The sequence below is a fragment of the Triturus cristatus genome, chromosome 1_2 (genome assembly GCF_964204655.1).
Source record: "Triturus cristatus chromosome 1_2, aTriCri1.1, whole genome shotgun sequence".
Classification (NCBI taxonomy): domain Eukaryota; kingdom Metazoa; phylum Chordata; class Amphibia; order Caudata; family Salamandridae; genus Triturus; species Triturus cristatus.
In genome coordinates, this window is record NC_140580.1 from 771,518,349 (window position 1) to 771,535,830 (window position 17,482).

The 17,482-nt window shown below is 40.8% G+C and overlaps 1 protein-coding gene across 2 annotated transcripts in view; it reads left to right on the forward strand.

Moving 5' to 3' along the window:
- FRMPD2 (FERM and PDZ domain containing 2) overlaps window positions 1–17,482 on the forward strand; it is a 503,133-nt gene that overhangs the window by 460,246 nt on the left and 25,405 nt on the right. For both annotated transcript variants that reach the window (XM_085608774.1, XM_085608775.1), the window contains exons 39-41: window positions 2,368–2,516; window positions 13,161–13,251; window positions 15,968–16,302. In XM_085608774.1, the coding sequence (XP_085464900.1) occupies window positions 2,368–2,516; window positions 13,161–13,251; window positions 15,968–16,302 (575 nt within the window). The remainder of the gene's footprint in view (window positions 1–2,367; window positions 2,517–13,160; window positions 13,252–15,967; window positions 16,303–17,482) is intronic.

Consider the following 17,482-nt stretch of genomic DNA (forward strand, 5'->3'; position numbering starts at 1 on the left):
CTATCGCTGGATTTAATATCACCTTTGAGATAAACGTTGATGATAACGCATTATCTTTGCGATAAAATCCAGCGATAAAAAAAACAGCGCTAAGCGCGCTTTGCGATAATTATCGCAAGTCCTTGCTAATATGCCCCATAGTCTCTTATGCAGGTCAAAGCTGACCGAGATATTTGCTGTTGTCTAGGCTTGTGAACACCATAATTTGTTTCTATATAGGAAGTCATGTACAGTTGTTACAGATCATCGAGCATTTGTTGCAGTGCATTGTAAATGAAAGACAAAATGCCACCACAGATTGAAAGATGGTGAATGAGGAGCTTGGGTTATGAATTTAAAATAGTGAACAAGCCAGGCAAAGAATACAATCCGGCACATTATATTTGATGACATTCATTGCTCAGTTTTAACCAAAGTAATTAATTAGCTGAACAATATAGACATTTCATCATAAGGGAATAAACTCCAGAAAAAAAATCAACCCAAGAACTTGAAACGGCTCCCAAAATAGATGTAACTTTACAGGACTTGATTAAAACAATCCAAAACAGTAAATGGAAACACATACATTCTGCAACCAAATTACAAAAGCAAGTAAAGAATGAGAAGATGCTAACTTTTAAACATATCAAAGAAAAAGGCAACAATGAGTGCAGGTGGAATACTGCTAAGAGGAAGCAAAATTGTAATACCATTCGTTTTACACAAGCATGCAATAAATATTGCTCATGAAAGTCATCTAGAGCTGTATCAACAATAAAATTACTGAAAGAAAAGGTATGGTTTGCAGGGTTGGATTTCTTGTTCAAATGCATCATACAATCTTGCCAATTATGTAAAACTGTCAGGAAGCAGAATCCACCAAAATAATTGTCAATGTTGGAACCCCCACAGAGTGCATGGACTTATGTGGTCATTAAGTTTCATGGACCAGTGGAGTCCGGTCTCTACTTAAGTATTATCATTTATGAGTATTTGCAGTTCCCAGTATCTGGGAAGTGTCTTCTACCACTGCTGCAGCAGTGCTTCCAGTTTTTCATGAAGTGTTTTCTGAGTGGGGAATACAAATATCAGGGAATGCCGAAAGTCCCATGCAAATAAACTAGTGTATGGTTGACTGGAGGCTAAACCTCACTTTTAGCCCAGCCCATAGCTTCAGTTCTGAGGTCCTACTCCTCTTTCTCATTCACTGTGGATGGTAGTCCTTCCAGAGTTAACTAGCAATTTGTGGCCAAGTTACTGTCTAAAAAGAATCATTGGTTTTAGAATCTTATGACTAATTGCCATCTTCTGTAATTAGTCATAACATTATAATTCCAGTTCTGGTGAACAGAGGATGAAATCTAGATAGACCTGAGTAATCTGCCGTTTGCTTGAGCTTGACCATCCAACTCTTCCTTCACCATCCTTCAGAGGAAGGACCTATGTTGACCAGGGGAGATCTTTCCCCCTTACCCACCATTCTGATGTGACAGCATCAAGGCCACAAAGGTCTGAGTCTGTTGCAGCTTGCATGTGAGCTCCTTTCTGTCTCTTATAAAAGAAGACATATTTTTCTGAATCTTCCAGATTGTTCTTACACACATTCATCCGCCACTTCCCTGTGGGGTCATAGTCCAATCACCTATGTACAGACACAATAATTTCAGACTTCACCTAGGTGCACACAGTTATCTCATTCTTCCTTCTACTCAGCAATACATGCTTAGAGTTCCTGACTGGCTCACTAACATTACCTGCCCATTGGCATGCAGAAACTTTGTGTCTTCTGTAAACACAATGTGCATGCTCCTCAAACAGAATAAAAATGACAGTCCTACATGTATATATTACAAATATTGTCCTGCAGGTTACTCCATACTACACTCTTTCTCTGTAGAGGTCTGTATTCTGATTTCTGCTGTCTGTTCTTAGAGATGTTGCTGTAGTCCCATCAACATTAACTGCTTCTCTTGAAGATGTTACCATCCTATATTTTCATATTTCCTAATATAGTCCTATCTCGTTTTGTTAGAAAATGTCTCCATTCCTTATTGACCTTACTTCTAGTGGTTCATAAACTTCGATTCTGGAGACTTACGATTCCATAGTTAACTAACCAAGACATAAAACTAATCATTGTCTTTTATGCTTCCTGCCTTCTCTTGACAATGACATTTCAATGTTCTGTCCTCTCAAGACCTGAAAACTTCCCTCTTGTTTTACTTCTGACAGGCAAGTGTCTACCTATTATCTTCTCAACAGGACTGAAATAACTCTACTACCTCTTTTTAAAATATATTATTCTCTGCCTACACGGAAAATAGTTTTCCCCTTTTTTGATTAACTACATATGTAACTAATTTACAGATTATTGTGTCTTGACAGGTGCTTCCATCGTGTCAGAGAAGGAGCTGGATGGATTGTCATGCATAGTGCCCTCCCTGAATGGTGGGTATGCCCCGTCTGGCCTACGAATGTTAGCCATTGCTCTTCAGCAGTGTGTGGACCAGCAGGAAGCCTACAGAGAATTTTTGGTATGTGAGATGGTCACATCGACGTCCCTACTTTCCAATCGTGTTTTCATTGGATATAAGAGAATAAGCATGGTTAAGACACCAGCACACACCCCTGCCACAGCTCTCATGACTTAAAATATGTCTGTGTCAACTTCCACACACCTTACAAATAACACTCAGCTCATTGTGACTTCGAAGCGGATGAAGTGAAATGCATGTCAGAACACCTCACAGTGATAGAGAAGACACAGATGAGCAGAAAACGATCTTGAAGTAATTAAACAGACAAACTTAACCAAAAGGTGACATAGAACTGATAGCAGAGCAAGAAAGACATCACCCCAGCAGACCTGGAAATATAAGAATCAACACATGTCCTTTGTAAGTTACCCTCTAGTCACTATGCTGTCATATATCTTCCCTTCCCAAAGTCACATTACCATAATACGTTGGCACATTTAACACAAAGGTTCTCATTACCAGTCTCCCCATAATAATGAGTTTGACCACAGTTTTGGCGATCGATTCCAACATTCAGAGTTGTGCAGTAATTTTACACATCCTCAATTTTTCTCCATGCTAATTTCACTAGGCGAAATCTGCATGAATATAGATTGAGAGAAAATGTGGAGAAATCAGGTGTTATTTTGGCCTTTCTGCACATTATCGTGTATTTACCTTATGGCAACTTAATGCTCATAAATGTGGGATACTTGCAATGATGGCCAAAGTGTCTTGTGAATGATAAAAAGAGCTCAATAGTACCTAATACCACATGGAAGTGATGATGTGAAGCCAATCAATCATACAGTGGTCATTACAAAATGCCCTACATGAGAAAGAGCAGACCCATATCACCCCAAGTTCCCTTGAAGTGCTAATGCAGTTGTATTCGATGAAATAGATAGAAAATTCAAAACTCTCAACTACTCAAAATACAGGAACATAGAAAAGTACTTTTACAAATGTTGACTCTAGGTGGCTTCCTTGCCCTAAATGGAGGAAAGTTAGATTCTGTCCACCAGCTGTGTATATTAAAGATCAAATAGAAAAACTCCTTCAGTTTTGCTAAATTACTTACCTTCCCAGAAGATGTCTTCATTGGACACCAGTGCCAAAGCATATTGACTTGAAACCACTCTTTATACTTTGCAGGTGTAATTGTTTGAGTGACAAAAAAATCCTATTTTATTAATTAGGAGCTCCAGAGAAATCTAATATCCACAAAAAACCAGTAGTGTGAACCTTGGAGGAAAAAAGATTGACTGGGGAGGCAAGGTCTCAGTAGAAGCAAAATGGTTTTACCTCCTACTAGAGTAGTTGAGACACTTGGAATTAGGGGTGGGCGGAATTTGCGAACTTAACTTTCGCAAATTATCGTGAAAATGTTTAAAATTATCGCAAACAAGCGGAAATGTCGCGAAGATGCGGAAGTTTTTTTCCCGCATGTTCGCGAGATTTTCTGCATGGTTGCGGGTCGCCAACTTACCCATGTGGTTGCTTGCGGGCGCGGCCATCTTGTTTTGAGTTGTCTCGCGGTGCATGATCGCGAGAAGAAAGACGTGATCGCGCGACGCATGACGTCACTGCGGGCGCGAACTGTCGCGAGACAGCGCAAATGGCTAAAAACAATACAACATCTCATGGAGAACGCCACCGGATCAAGAAAACTTGTCAGCGAACGCAGGGATTCAGGTAAGGCGATCGTGTGCGCGCGAGAATGTATTATTTTACAGCGCGAGCAAGAAACAAATTATCGCCAAGCTGCGGAAACCGGAAATTTTGACATTTTCGCGCTCTCCGCGGAACGCGAAAATGTCAAATTATCGCAATTTCCGCGAACGGAACAAAATTTTCGCCCAGGCCTACTTGGAATATTATCTAATAATCAGGAAGTATTTAAGTACTTGGGGTCTGATTCACAACATTTATTTTCTCATGGGTAAGAGTGCCTTACTTCAAATGCAGGAGTAGGTTGCACATGTTAGTTTATGTTATCAGATTAGTATAGCGCATGGCTGCCCCAGCGACAGTGCGTCCCAGCGCTAGATCTACAGATTCACAGACCAAGAGGGAAGCAAAACAGAGGATTATTCAGGGAAGAGCCAGGTCTTAACTGCCCTCCTAAAAACCCCATGATCCTGTATGCTCCTAATAGTGCATAGGAGAGCATTCCAAACTGAAGAAGCTAACGCCAGGAACGACCGGCCTCTAACTTGTTCTCTTCTAACACGGGCAACACGTAACAGATGTTGATTAGAGGAGCAGAGAACGTGTCTTGGTACATAGGGGAGGAGAAGATTGGCTAGAACGGAAGGTGCTTGGGCATATAAAATTATGTGAGAAATACACAAGGATTTGAAGTGAATTCTCCTTTCTACTGGGATCCAGTGCAATTTACGTAAGAATTTGGAGGTAGGGCAGGATTTCGAGATGTTGAAGAGGGTCCGTGCTGCGGCGATCTGCACCCTTTGAAGCCGATTGATGCCTGCTTTATTAGCACCCAGGTAGAGAGAGTTGCAATAATCCAGTCTAGAGAGGATAGTAGATTGGATGATGGTCTGGCGTATTTGAGCATCGAAAAACCCAAGCAGTGGCTTCAGTCCGTGCAGTAGTCCAAAGCAGCTGCCAGCCCACAGAGTTTGTCGGTGCCTGAATAGTAATTGCACAGTCGAGCGAGACGCCCAGGTTTTTTACAGTTTCTGGTGGGGTAGGAGGAGCTCCCAATGCGGCAGGCCACCATTGATCACTCCAGAGATGGAAATGGCCACTACAACGCGGCCGTTTCCACTCATTACCATAAACACGCATGCATTACAACGCATGCGTGGTTACAACGAAAAGCCTTTACCACGCATACCTATACTATGAAATACGTAGTAAAGGCATGTGTGCTAAAGTGAATTTTTTTTTTAAAGGGGTCGCTTGGCGGGTCTCCCCTTACAAAAGAAAGTGTGCAAAAAAAAAATGAACCGGTTTATGAAGTATAAAGAAAAAGACGTGGGGGCAATCGGCGTCATAAGAGGAAACGGAAAAACACTTCCGCTTCCTCTTAATGACGTCAAACGTCACCACGGAAGATCATGGAGAGGAAAGGTAAGGAGGAATGAGGGGGTGGTGTCACGGAGGGGTAAATTTAAGAGGTACATTTTTAGGGTGAAAATCCTTTAACATGTAAATGCCATTTACATGCATAGTTTATCAACGAAAATCGTTGTAAAAGTATGCGTGTAAAAGGAATTTTCGTGGTAAAGGCTATGCGTGGTGATGGCATTCGCGTTGTAACGCATGCTTGGTAAAGGCATGCGTTACAACGGAATGCGCTGTAAAGTCATACAACCTTTCAGAGATGTGTGTCCCTTCCTCGAAGAAGAATCTCGGGTTTGCTTGCATTCAACTGAAGACAGTTGGCTACCATCCATTTCGCGATGGCCATCATGTCATTTCGGAACATGTGTGAGGAGTGAGACACAAATGCTGCATAGCTGTCAAGTTTTCACTGTGCATATATGACATTTCTCTGTTTGCAGTGTGCCTGTGTGTGACATTTGCCTTCCTTGTGTGTGACACTTTGAGTGGCAATATATTACAAGCGACTGAACAGTAATTCCTATGGTTTGGTTTTGAATTGATCCCTCTTTGTTCTGTGTTTATGATTATAATAGCAGAACGGCAAGCACCAGAATACTATGTAACAAAAAGGTGATAGAATGAATCACACAGACCTGAAGCTGCCCACATCATTTACCAGTCTATTTTTTTCTTTATGGTGTAAACACTTATTTCTGTGCAACAATTTAAAAATATATAGTTCAACAAAGAGCATCTACTGATGTCTTTGCAATATGCACAATATCAAGATGTCAATTTTCCGTTAGTGAGTTTTGAATAATTCAGTAGCGTGCCGGGTTTCTAATCCTATTCTGAAATAATCCTTCTCAGTTTGTAAAATAGGACCAGGTGAGCATGAGCACTGTTGTTTCCTTGCTCCATATTCACAAGCCCCTCTTTCCTACCAGAGAGGAAGCCCTACACACTCAAAAAAGAGGGACCAGTGTAATTGAAGATATGTAACAGGTGTATGCTAGAGTGCACGCTTTGCCAACTCTTCGAGAAAGCCATGATGGATAAGTCTTTGTCGACAGCTGGGTTTAGGCAACAAGTTGAGTCATGGTCACCCCTTTTGTGCTTATCAGTTGTTACCTCTTACTTTTTAGGTACTGTGCTCAAAGTGATCCCATTCAGTAGGGATGGCAATCAGAGTTTAAGGTGCAAATGAACTCCAGTTTAGGTGTAAACCCTAGTACTGAAGAACCAGTAATGAGGACTGGCTAATGACAGTCCTACCCAAAGCTGCTCTCCTCCTTCCTTAGCAATCGGTCTCCTGTGCGCACGGGCACGTGCGCGCTATCGCACACACATACACACACTCACACATGGGCTGTTTCCCTCACCTCACAGAGGTCATTGTACTGTCAGCTATGCTGTGTTTATACTGTGCAGACATCCAGGGTGTCCAAAAAGGCAGTGTGGGTATAAATGATGCTCCTATTGATGTGTTTCTGTAGCATTGCTGAGATTTCCAAAGTTCTGAGCTCATTATTACTACTGGTTCTCAAATGTGGTGGTGGGCTGATGGTGTGGGGGTGTCAGGAGAAAAATAAAAACAAAAGTGAGAGAGCAACAAAGGGTGGAAGGGGCATAGGGATAGAATAGGGAAGAGGCAGTAAGAACAAAGAAAGGGGAGAAAAGTTGTGTGGAGGAGATTGCAGGCAACCAGAGAGGAAAGGTGATAGACAGAGGAGAGTGAGGGTAACAACTGTGGCGAGAGGGGTGACCAATGGGGTCATGGCAGAGGCATAGAAAGGGTATCATGGGCCGTAAAGTAAACAAGAAGGATGTGCTCTATTCTGGCTGTCATTTACTATCCTTGCCCATTGGATAGTAAATGAAATAGTAATAATAATTCCTATTTGCAAAACACGAACACATCACCACCTTAAAGGTTTCTAGGCGCTGGGGCCATCTGGGAGATTAAGTGAGCTATTGCCCAGTGTTACATGGTGCTGAGCTGAACGGCCGCTGGGGCTCAAACCGTGAGCCCTGCTCTCCGGAGTCTGGCGCTCTGGTCACTGCACCACACCTCTTTCTCTTGTGCAACACCTCTCCCCACAAATAGAAATTATTTTATTATTATTATTATTGCTTATTTTTAACATGTGCAATGGCGGCTGAGCAATGGGTGAGCAACTGAGCTGCTCAGACCAGGGAGGACTTCCTCTGAGACTATTACTGTCCACACTGAGGTCCTAGAAGGGACTTCTTTGGATACGCAGTGCACCTGGGGTTAGCTAACCCATTTTTCCATGCGACCATAATCAGACAGAAAGCCAGTGAGGGTTTCCAACTTGCCGAGTTTAAGTCATGTAATACTACTTACCAGTCGTACTGCAAGCCTCAGACTGCTGCCTTTGTGACAGCCCAGACAACACCCATTTACTACTAACACTTTTAGTGACACAGCTGAGTAATAAATTAACTGAGGCCACCTTCGGAACCCCTTGCAAGCACACTGAGATAGAACACACAGCTCAGATGTAATTGTGTGACAGTTGCAGGTGCTGGCGGTGATGCAGTGAAAATGACCAAATCTGCTTGGCTAACCCTTGATACACGGCACTTGGCAGGGATGCTGCTGATGATGATGAAGTAAATTTCTGTCTGTTACCCTAGAACTGATACAAAGGCAGAAGAAACAGGCAAAGGATTAATAGTCCTGTGGAAAAGAAGATGTTCATTGATAGTCTGAAGAGACATGGGTAGGGTAGCCAAATCATTGTCTTAAAAGATGCCTTCCTAATTTGGGGAAGGAATAGAAGGTAGGCTGTGGAAGGAAAAAGATAATAGCAGGTGATGTATTTCTGGAATCTATCCCGCAGGAAAGAGGGGCACTTATTGTAAATCGCCTGAGGTCCGAATCAATGGCACTTAAAGGTAGTTTGTTTGGCAATAGGCAAGCAGTGCAAGTAAGTAAAATGGAAGAGGCATACAAAAGATGCAGTGAGCGACTGTACTCCTAACGTTTTAGTTCAAAACTATCTGTGTTACAAAATATTGATGTCAAAATATCTATTACCAAAAATGTACTTTCTAAACTTGAAAATAAATTTATCAAAATATCTACTACTAAAATATTAAATGTAAATAGTACAGAAAATATAAAAATATCTACTTCAATAGTATAATATTCTTAGAACAACTTCAGGATTAACAAACATATCTACTACAATAGTGTTGCAAATGCTTTTTAAAATGATTACTTTATTTTAGTTCATAGTGATTGAAGTCATTACAAAGGGATAAATATTTAAAATATATATCTATATAAAATATTTGAAATGCTCTTCTAAAGAAATATATATATAACAAACTAACTATATTTGTATTTTTTTTAAATACATTTAAAATATATATTTTGTATTCATTAACAAATACATTAGGATGTTAAAACTATGGGGCCAATTATGATGTAGGGCGGAAAGCCTCCGCTCAACACCGACTCAGAACAGGGACCGACCGACTTGCGGTCAGGGGTTCCGACCACCGGATTACGATGCGACCGACCACTGTTTGGTCAGGGTCCCATTGTTCCCTCTGGGAGCCCGTGTTCCACCCAACAACCGGCCGTAACACAGGCTCCTGTGGGGAAATGGGGTGTTTGTAGAAAACCCTGCACCCTGTTGCAGGCACCCCACAGTGCCTGCCACACAGTGCAGAGTTTTTTCTAGGGGGGTCCCTTAGGTACCCCCTCGGCCATCAGCCGTTGGCTGTGGGGCATAAGGGGCCCTGCCAGGGGCCCCCAAAGTCACTTTCCGGCAGCCATTTCGTGTTGGGCAGGCCAACACGGAAAGGCTGTTGGAAATCGAGATCGTAATTCTGAGGGCGGAAACACTGTCCATAAGGGTGTACGATGCGGTTTCAACTGACACGAATATTCCGTGAGTTGCTTGGAGCCGATTGGAAATGACCGTGCAGTTTACAATCCGACCGCGAACTCGGAATATAAACCGACCGAGTCAGTCAGAAGGGCTCCGACACGGTCGAGGAGATTCCAACTGTCGAGAGGAGGCTTTTCCTCCCAACATCCTAATCGGCCCCTAGGTGTATATACAACACAAATGATATACAAATAACATTACCAACTTTTAAAATAGCATAGATAATTAAAAATGTTAGAAATAACGACAACATGATAATATATTGTCTTAATTTAGAAAAGAAACCAGCAATTTAGAAACATTTTAAGTTAATATACATGTTTAAATTAAACACAGCTATCTCAAAGCACATACTCTCAATTAATGTAACTATTGTAATAAGTTAAATAGTTTTTAAATAAATATCACATGTAAATGTAAGGATGTAAAAAATAAAAAAACATACTTTCAAAATTTATTTATTATGGGGTGAGAATTGCTATTATTTATCCACTTCAAAAATAATTGGGAAAACTACTGATATTTTTAGAGTCAGATGTACTATTCTAACTTTAGTACAACAAACATTCGGCACAGCACATATTTTGTATTATGTAAGATTAACTATTTTCACTACAGTCCAGAATATATTGGGGCAAGGGCATATATTTGGGAGAGGGCGGTCAGATTTGCAATTCCATTTTCCGTCCTACAAGTCTTAGGCAGGGCCGGACTGGGAACCAAAACCGGCTCTGGCAAAGTGCTCGGCCAGTAGTTTGCCAGGGCCGGTTTCGGCCGATTTCATTACAGCAGCCGATATTGCAGCTATGCTGCAAATAACGTCCCTTTAATAAAATCGGCCCCCCAGGGACCCAAAACCGCCCCAGCCCTGGCGGCCCACCAGGGAAATGCCCGGTGCCTGCTGCGGCCAGTCCGGCCCTGGTCTAAGACAATTTGCATACACTTAGGCGACGTCAGATTTACTTCTCTGCCTCCCACAGACATTTGAGAATTCTTGCATAATTTGTTGAACTCCAGTCTTAATAACACTGGGGAAAGTGCATATATTGGAAGCTGTCAGATTTTCCAGTCTATCGTCAATCCCACAAACATTGGGGATGTACTCATAATTTGCTTGTGTTCTCACTCAGAGGGGACCTGATCCAGCAGTTTTGACTGGACATTTTTCCTGCAGCAGGCCTTACACTGATTTACATATGGCTAGTTCCTGCCTGAGTTGGTATGGTGGGCAAAAAAAGGCTAAACTTATTGCGGCCCAGAGTATTTACCAGCGTCTGAGATTAGTTTAAGCAATGCAACCATCACTTTTTTGTGTTCCTCAGTCCAAGGCACTAAGTGTGGCGCATATTTGCAGACTTGGGCTCCATGCTCACTGTGCCATAGGACTCACAGTGCATCTTGCTGATGAGTCCCAAATATGCTGAAACCAGTGTGGGTTTGCTTGTATTCCTGCTCAGTGGGGACCTGGCCTGCCTGTTTGGGCTGAGCTGTTCCTACTGGAGCAGGACCGAGGCGGATTTGCATATGACTGTTTCTTGTCTAAGGTGACATAGTGAAAAAAAACAGATGGACTGGAGTGAGACCCAGAGTAATTACCAGTCCCTGAGACTAATTCATGTAGTTCTACCATAACTATTTTGTTTTCTTCAGTATAATTAGGTGAGGTCAGATTTACTACTCAAACTCCACTCCCATAAACATTGGGTAATGTTCATATATTTGGGATCATAGGGGCAGATTTACTATTCTAACTCCTGTCCTATAAACATTTGGCAAAGTTTTTATATTTGTGATGAGTGTTATACTTACTATTATCAATCCAGTCACAGGAACATTTGGGAAGGAGAATATAATATGGATGGGGATCAGATTTAATATACTAACTTCAGTCCTACTAACCTTCAGGAATGTATATATATTTTCTGGAAGGGTACTGGGGTGGTCAGAATTACTAAACCTTATCAGTACTCATAACATTGGAGAAAGTGTGTATGACTGTTAAAAGTAATATTTTAACTTTCTTTTAACTTAAAAAAATAATATGGCTTAAATACAATATTATTTTAAACTAAGAAGGTGAAAAAAAATATAAGCAAATAAAATAAAATAATTCTCAACCACAAATACTTATGTATTTTCTAAATAATGTTAATGCATATATACAAATATAATGACATAATTAATATTAATGTATTCAAATTAGAAATTTTAAAGAAATTACAAATGCATTCTGTAAAATATCACTAAAATCCCACATTATGTGTCCCGATTAATCTTCATGATAGTAAATTACCATACCAATTCTTCCAACCAAAAAACATTTTAAAAAGCAAGAAAAAAAAATGTCCTAATACTTTTTAAATTTGTTTTAACTGGTTCTAATGTGTTATATTGAATATTAATAATAATATTAATACGTGTTATCAATAATATATTTAAAATAAATTCATTATAAAAAATTAACATATATTTACAAAAAAAATACTGCCCATCCAATTCTACACTAAAGCATGCAACCCTTAAAAAACAAAGACGTATAGCATTTTGATAAAATAGTTAAACATACAAAGAAAACACAAAAAACTACAATAATTATCTTACATTAAAAATATGGTATTCATTCTTGTATATTAAAAAAAATAATTAACCACCTAAGTCCCCAGAAAACCCCACAGACTGAAAAACATTTCAGTGAGTTAGTTGGTTATCAGAAGATTTGAATGGAGATAAGCCAAAAGTGTGAGTTTCAGCCAATTCGGTGCTGTGCCTTTCACTCTAATCTTTCATAACTGATCTAATAAGATGGAGTGGAAAGGTATTGATTGCCATTTTCAAGAGAGATCATCTATAGCATAGACTAAAACCACTTTGGTTTAGTTAAGAGGTTTAAAACTAGCCTGACCTACACCGAGAACCACAGAAGATTTAAGAAATTGCTCACTGAAAAATACCTTAATTAAGCTCATGGTTGTTTTGTGAGTAATTTTCCCATTCTATAATTGCACATCCTGCAGCACCATGCTAAGAGAGAGCAATAAAACCAACTAGTTGGCATACATGCACCTCACAAAGTAAGGCTAACGTACTAGAATCTAACTCAACTATAGGTGACAAAAATGATATTTATCAACTAAATAGGACTTTGAAGGAATTAAGCAGACACTTATTACTCCAAATAAGCAAGCATGTTTCGAAATACCAGGCATGTATACTTCAGAAGTCACTCATAAGCAATATAATTGACATACATCACCCAAAGATCATGCTGAAGGTGTAGAATAGGTACATTTCATCATACAGGACCTCAAAGTGATAAAACCCAAATTTCATCAGTAACTGAAAAACCATATAGCAAACACGTCATTCTGAAAGATCATCTGAAAGTGATGAAACAGACATATAATTGTCCACCTCATGTGGAACAGACACAGCAGACAAATATATCCATGGAATGACCTTGAAGAGTTAGATAGAACACATATCACCCCAGGGGAACATAGATGTGACAAAATAGACATGTCACCCAAAGCTGACCTGGAAGTCATGAGATTTAAGATTCATGTGAATGCATGTAGCCTAAAATGGAAAAAGTAGTGTATGTGAGATGAAGCAAAATGTTTAGTATTTTCACGTGCTTCATGTAACCCTTTTAAATTCCTTCCAGACCTTAGAACATTTGAAGCCTCTGGATGACTGCCAGGTTGGGAAATATCCGGAGAATCGGGAGCGGAACCGATATCGGGACATCCTTCCATGTGAGTGACATAGTGAAGTGTCTTTGTTATGAGCTTGTGCAGCTTTGCTAATGGTAGAATTAAAGATAGATGCAGACTCTTTCTTCTGTAGATTTAGAACAGCTGTGTGTGCCACCATTCCCTCCATCAAGGAGTTTGATTTCTCTAGTGGCTGCCCTGGTTAGGCCCCTTTTATTGTATTATGTTCTGTGCACAGCAGTTTACCATTGCCATATGACATTCATAGCAGGGGTCCGCTCCTCTCTCACACAAAAGACTTTGCAGCAATAATGTGCTCTCTGCAACGTCCCTCTTAACTCTCACACAACACACACTTCAGCTTACCCCTTTTATCGCATACAACACACATAGCAGCATACCTCACCACTGAGACAAAAACACACATAGCAGTGCTCCTTGCTTCTCTCACACAACTCTCTCTGCAGCCCTCCGTCCCTCTCTCATACAACATATATACCAGTGGTCCTCTGCTTTCTCACATAGCACTCTTAGTAATGTTAATCTCCTAAATCTCAATTAACACATACTGAATTTCTTTATCTTATCACATAACACCCATCCCACCACGGTAGTTCTCCTGTATAAAAATCAGTGCCACTCGACACTGTAATATAACACCCTTATTAACTTTCCTCTCATTTGTTATACCACCAACAGCGGTATTCTTGTTCTCTATCATTTATTTTTTATATCTGTATTGCACTTCTTTTTCAGATAATATATTAAAGTATTCAAATCTTCTACCATATACCTCCCCTAAATGTTATATATTATGTTATAAGGCTTATAGAGTGCGCTAATGCCTGAAGGCGTCTTGGAGCTAATGTCAATGAGACGTAACACAGCTGTGAAAAAACTATAGACCTGGAAAGGTGGGACTGAAAAAGTGCACAAAAGGAGTACTATGAATTTGAGAAAAGCCAAGTTTTTAGCTCTTTCCTTAATATTAACAGATTGGGTTGGTCTCTTAAATGAAAGAGTAACACATTCCAACACTTGGAGGTAGAGAGAAGAAGACTTCTTCCTCGCCAATAGGATTGTTTTATTCTAGGAAGTTTTTTTTTAGCTTTACTGGATTGTAAGGTCATAAGGGGGAGTACCATTTAAAGGTATCTTGAAAAAACTAGGACCTTCTTGATATAGCCCTTTGTGTGCCCAGCAAAGATCTTTAAACTGTATCTAGGCTCTAATTGGAAGCCAGTGGAGATAGCTAATAGTAATGGAAACTGAACAGAATTTGAGAAGATTTAAAAGCACCCTTGTCGCAGCAGTTGGAAGCGTCTGAAACTTGTTGAGAAGTTGCTCATGAGCACCCACTAAAAGGGCATTGCTGTAGTCAATTTTAGTGATGACTAGTGCTAGTATCACAGATTTTCTAAGTTCCAAAGGGAGAAAAGGTAGGATTTCTTTTAGTATCCTCAACATTAGGAAGCAGGAAGAAGTAATCATTTTAGAGTGCTCAATAAATCACATATGACTCCCAAATCTTTTGCTTTTTGTATACTGGGACTGGAAGTGGGCAAATATTTTATGGCCACCAAGAATGATTCCAAAAAGAGGTGCTGTTACCAAACAGCAACACCTCAGTTTTATCCAAATTAAGCTTTTAATAGTTGCAGCTCAATTTCTTTTGCAGGCTCTATGCTTAACCCCTGGTCCTTTTGCATGATACCGCTTGGTCTACTAGGGAAATGCTAGTGTTTTACACTGTCAATTTTGATCCTAACTTCCTCGATCGAGGTCTGTGTTGGGTTGTATGAAATATCAACCTACACAAGTATTGTAATCATGATATTGGATTCTGAAATATAATCAACGGTAAGTGTAGATTTACTGCTGTAAACTTTGCCATGATGATATTTTGGAGTCAATATTATAGTCACAATACATCTGTAGTTTGATGCTTGGGTGATATTGTGGAACCAAACTTTGTGTAGGGATCCTATATGACGAAAGTTCAACAGCCATTGAGCAGAATAGCACAGATCTTTCATAATAAGGAAGGAGGGACCAAAGGTAGTGCAGGGAATTGGTTACTGAAGTATTAAGCATGTGTGTTCTGGGAAGGGACATAGTCGGAATGCATTCAGTACCTCGATAGGCTGTATAAGCTACACTGCCAGTGTGTGACATGTACATTGGAAGCCCCCATTTCAAATGTTTTTCATTTCTCCTGGGGAGTTATAAAGGAGTTGGGGCTGAATGATGGTGCAACCACTTCCCAAATGCCAGACTCTGCAGATGGCAAATCTGATATTATACCTTATGTGTCTTTGAAGTATTTAGTGGGTTGAATGTAGTAAAATTGCTAATGAATATTTGAATGCATATATCCTTGAAAAATTGACCTTGAAAATATAATTTTGAATTGACCACAAGGTTGAAAAAATACGTTTGTAATTGTTCCACTTGATGTGCGCAACCCTGCCTGACACCTTAACACTTGCTCACACACTGTCCCTTAAGATGACTGTCTGACCGTAACTGCTACCCTGTTCTTTGCACAATCTCTCAGCCCAACGCTTGCTCTGACTCATAGACAATGAACCTGACTCTTTGATCTTAACAGCTTTGCAAACCCTCACCCATCTTTAAGCTATGCAGTAAATCTAACCCTTAGGCAGTCCAGGGCCCTAAACACTGCTTCTTTTTAACCACTCCTTCTGGGGCCTATGCCTGCTGATAACATTCCGGCTAACAAGACTTTTATCCACAGACGATGGAACCCGAGTTCCCATTGGAGAGGAGCGGGCCTACATTAATGCCAGCTATATTCGACTCCCAGTCGGAACAGAGGAGTTCCAGTACATCTCCACCCAAGGACCCCTGCCATGCACGCAGGATCACTTCTGGCAAATGATTTGGGAGAACCAGTCAGATGTGATCGCCATGATCACCAGAGAGCGGGAGCGTGGGAAAGTCAAATGCCACCGTTACTGGCCCCCAGTGCTGCAGGAACCTATGGAGCTAAGCAGATACTTCCTCACACTGGAGAACTACCAGATCCTAGAATATTTCATTATACGAATTATCAGGATTATGGAAAAGAAGGTAAGTGGGAGCAGCAACTGCATCATTTCCTTATTTGCTAAAGTTGGGGAAGCATAAACTTCTTGAGTCTGTTATGCAGCTATTCTCTTGAGAGAACTGAGTCTTGTTCTGTGCCCAGTCTCTAGAATTAGTTCAGACTAGAGCAGCATGCTTTGCGTAGAGTCACATAACGCTTGTTTTGTGACCAATATGAAGACAAGCATGCAGCATGCTCTTTCTACATTGTGTAGTGCTGGGCAAGGTTTGGTCTGTACACATTCTGCAGATCCCAGTAAGGATTCCTCTGTGATAGATCTGTAGAAAGAGGTGAAACTTGTCTTTGCCATTGAGCCAGACAAGGCTTGAGGAGTGTGTAGAATAATTAATGCTTATTCTGTATGTTTGTTGAGTCTTGTTCTGTCACTTCCCAAACAAGTATCTTACCTTTGCTGCGTAAGTCAGCCAGAAGCTCTTTCATAGCCTGCCTGTATGTTTCACATGCATTTTGGTAAAATATGTTCTGTACGTGCTGGATAGTTAGTTAAAAGGCATGTTTGTATTCTATATCTTGGAGTCATAGAGGACTTTTCTGTATTTATCGAGCAGTGCTAGGAGAGTGTTCTGCCTGCAGTGTAGCACTACTTAATGCCAAATACACATAGAAAAAAATGTTCCAATAGGCTGCTAGTGGTCTGTTTTTTGCATGTTGTACTGTTCTAGCTAAAGCTTATTCTTTTTCAGTTTTGTAGTGTTGTGTAAGAAAACTCTGAATTCACTAAGGACCTCATTATGAACCTGGCTGTCCAAGGACCGCCAGACTCGTGGGGGCATGGCGGTAGTGGTCCAGCAGTCCGACCGTTCCATTACAATTTGGGCGGTCAGACCACCATTTTACTGCCGCAGCCGCCAGGGGACTGGCGTTCCCTGGTGGAGGCACTGTGGTCAGGGCTTCAGTAATATGCTGGTGGTGCAGCTACGGCACCGCCATGCATATTACGAGTTTCAGGACCACCAGCATTGCCATGGAGGTCTTTCCTCCATGAAAATGCTGGCAGTCCTGAAACAAAGTGGGCACTCCCTTTTTGCATGGGTGTGCATGCAGGGGGCCAGAACATACCCCCCACATACCCCCCCTGTGTGCATGCACCCCAATGCCTGCATGGCATGGACTTAGTTTACAGTCCTTGCAGTGCAGGAAAAA